At 62.1% G+C, this 2,919-nt stretch overlaps 1 protein-coding gene across 1 annotated transcript; it reads right to left on the bottom strand.

Moving 5' to 3' along the window:
* Positions 1 to 558: 558 nt before the first annotated feature.
* Positions 559 to 2,313, bottom strand: FA09DRAFT_59317 (P-loop containing nucleoside triphosphate hydrolase protein). The gene is made up of 5 exons (XM_025745735.1): positions 1,986 to 2,313; positions 1,649 to 1,860; positions 1,330 to 1,564; positions 940 to 1,260; positions 559 to 881 (listed from the first exon to the last, which is right to left on the bottom strand). The coding sequence occupies exons 1-5, from the start codon at positions 2,138 to 2,140 to the stop codon at positions 620 to 622; spliced, it is 1,185 nt and encodes a 394-aa protein (XP_025597347.1). The 5' UTR covers positions 2,141 to 2,313; the 3' UTR covers positions 559 to 619.
* Positions 2,314 to 2,919: the final 606 nt, after the last annotated feature.

The following is a 2,919-nucleotide window of genomic DNA, read 5'->3' as shown; positions in this document are numbered from 1 at the left end:
ATTCCATGCAAATCTTGCACACTCGAGGGTGATCTGAAATCTTCAATGCGAGGGGTCTGCAGAAGAAAAGATTGCACCTCTAGAGAGCGACAGGAAGGGGGAAGGAGGGGGGGAGGGGGGGAGGGGGGGAGGAAAGTCCTCCATGCCCCCCGATGATAGAAGGACAGGGGCGCGGCCCGAACGGCGTCGCGCGTTGCGCGCCGTGCGTGCGCGCATGGCTGATGGCCAGCCTTTGCCCTCTCCTCTCCCTTTCCCGTCTTTTTGGCAAAAAAAAGGCCCCTTGCCCCCCACCGTGCAATCGTGCAAGGATGATCTGGTCTTTAGGCCTCGTCGTCCTGCGTGTGGGGGGGGGGGGGGGGGGGGGGGAGGGGCGGAGTGAGACAGAGCATGGGAGAAGGTCAATTTGGCTGACAAGAGGCGAGAGTAGGGGAGGAGGGGGAGAGCAAGGCAAAAAAGAAAGACACGCACGTAGTTGGTCGGATCTCTCCGCATGCTGACCTCGAGCGCGGCTAGGAACTTGTTCATGCCCGTCACTGCGCGGGGGGAGAGAGAGAGAGAGAGAGAGAGATATAGGGAGTGTGTGGGTCAGTCCACCTTTCAATCCTTTGCGCCGCCCCTTTTACTCTTTCCGCATCCCACATTGCCCCTCTTCCCCTCCTCTGCTGGGCCGCGCTAACCCCGCGGTGGGGGGGGGGGAGGACTCACACAGCGACTCGGGCCGCTTGGCCGTTGCCGACACGGACGGCTGGCCCTCGTAGACGACGACGCGGTCGGCGAGGTAGGTGGCCATGATGATGTCGTGCTCGATGATCATGGCCGTCTTTTTGCTGTGCAGGATGAAGCGCTTGATGACGCGTGCGGCAATGATGCGCTGCTCCGAGCTGCGCAAGGTTGAAGTCAGCGGCAATGCAGGAAGGAGAGGGGGCCGCGCATACCCACTCAAGGTACGCAGAAGGCTCGTCGATGAGGTAGATATCAGCCGGCTTGCCGAGGGCCATAACGAGCGCCACGCGCTGCAGTTCGCCGCCCGACAGCGTCTGCACGTCCTGGTCGATGATGTTGTCGAGCTGCATCGGCTTGACGACGTCTGCGGTAAACTGCGGGTGCATAAAGGCGCCCTTGATCTGCTTGATGAGCAGCATGCGCACCGTGCCCTGGAACTTGGGCGCAATCGTCTGCGGCTTCAAGGAGACGTTCAGCTCCGGAGGCTTGGGCGTGCCCGGATCCGCCTCCAGCTTGCCGGCTAGCATCTTGACGAATCTGGCGCGCGCGTGGTGCATTTCGTCAGGGGGGAGGTGCATGCTTGAGTCGCTGCAGCACGCAACTCACGTCGTCTTGCCCGTGCCATTCTCGCCCAGAAAGACGAGAATCTCAGAGTCGGCAAACTCGCCGCCCTCGATCTCGAGGTGGAAGTTGCCGAGCGTCTTGCGCATGCTGGGGTACTCAAACTTGCGCGTGCGGTGCACAATCTCGTCTGCCGTCTCTGCAATCTTGAATGTGAGCGACTCGTCGCGGAAGCGCATGTTCTCTGCGGGAATGAAGCCGTCGAGGAAGATGTTGATGCCTGTTTGTTTTGTGCGCGCGCGGGAAATTGGTCTCAGCAGCCGCACCCTTGCCTCGCCCCCTCTTGTGTCTCTCCAACACTCACCATCGCGCACGGGACTCGGCACCGTCACGACGCCATACACGCTCGGCACGCCGTAGAGACAGCAGATGAAGTCGGAGAGATAGTCGAGCACACTCAGGTCGTGCTCGACGGCAATGACGTACGTGTCGTTGTCGAGCAGCTTGCGGATCATGCGCGCGGCATTCAGACGCTGCTTGACGTCGAGGTACGACGAAGGCTCGTCGAACATGTACCTTTTGGAGGGTGTGAGCAAGGTGTGGGGGGGGGGGGGAAGATGGGGCAAGCGCGAAGCAAAGGGGTAGCAAACTCGCTCCTCAGCCCCAAGCCGCCCACTCCCATGACGCGCACGCAAACTCACATGTTGGCCTTCTGCACACAGCTCATGCCAATGGCGAAGCGCTGCAGCTCGCCGCCGGAGAGCTGCTTGACGTCGCGCTCGAGCACCTGCTTGAGGTCGAGCACGCTGATGATTTCCTCCTTTGACTCGACGCGCTCCAGCTTGCCGTCGAGCATCTCGTTGACGGTGGCCTTGCCCTTGATGGCGCGCGGGATATGGTCGACGTACTGCGGCTTGATGAGGGCCTTGATGTTGTCCTCGAGCACCTTTGTGAAGAAGTTCTGCAGCTCCGAGCCGCGAAAGTACTTGAGGATCTCCTGCCAGTCCGGCGGCTCGTCGAAGCGCCCCAGGTTGGGCTTCTGCTTGCCCGCGAGAATCTTGAGCGCCGTCGACTTGCCAATGCCGTTTGTGCCCACCAGGCCCAGCACCTGGCCCGCACGCGGCACGGGCAGCCGATGCAGCTTGAACGAGTTGGCAGAGTAGCGATGCGTCGTTTGATCCTCCAGGTTCGTCGGCAGCTTGATGATGGTGATGGCCTCAAAGGGACACTTCTTGGGGCACTTTGTGTGTGCGAAATGGGCCGCGCGTCAGAGAGGGCAACAAGCGCAACACACAGACTGCAAGTCTCTTCCCCCCCCCCCCCCCCCCCCCCCCCCCCCTCGCATATCTCTACTCACGATGCCGCAGCCAATGCAAAGCGGCTCGCTAATCGTGGCAATCTTGGACGTGGACGTCACCTCGATGCACAGGCGGCCTGGTGTGCAGAGGGTTTGGGGGGCCGAGGGTCAGCCGCGTGCGCTGCTCGAGTGCGCGCCAGAAGGGAGAGGCCGCCGGGGAGGGGGGGAACGACACGCTACGAGCGACCTCCAGTTGCAATCACGGCTCGCAGCCGTTCTTGGCAAAGCGGCAGCAGCTCCTCCCGCGCCCCCCACGCCCCCGACACGAGTTTCTCGGG

The sequence above is a fragment of the Tilletiopsis washingtonensis genome, assembly GCF_003144115.1.
Source record: "Tilletiopsis washingtonensis strain MCA 4186 unplaced genomic scaffold FA09scaffold_14, whole genome shotgun sequence".
Lineage (NCBI taxonomy): Eukaryota > Fungi > Basidiomycota > Exobasidiomycetes > Entylomatales > Tilletiopsis > Tilletiopsis washingtonensis.
The sequence above is the reverse complement of the archived record's forward strand: the minus strand, read 5'-3'. Positions and strand labels throughout refer to the sequence as shown.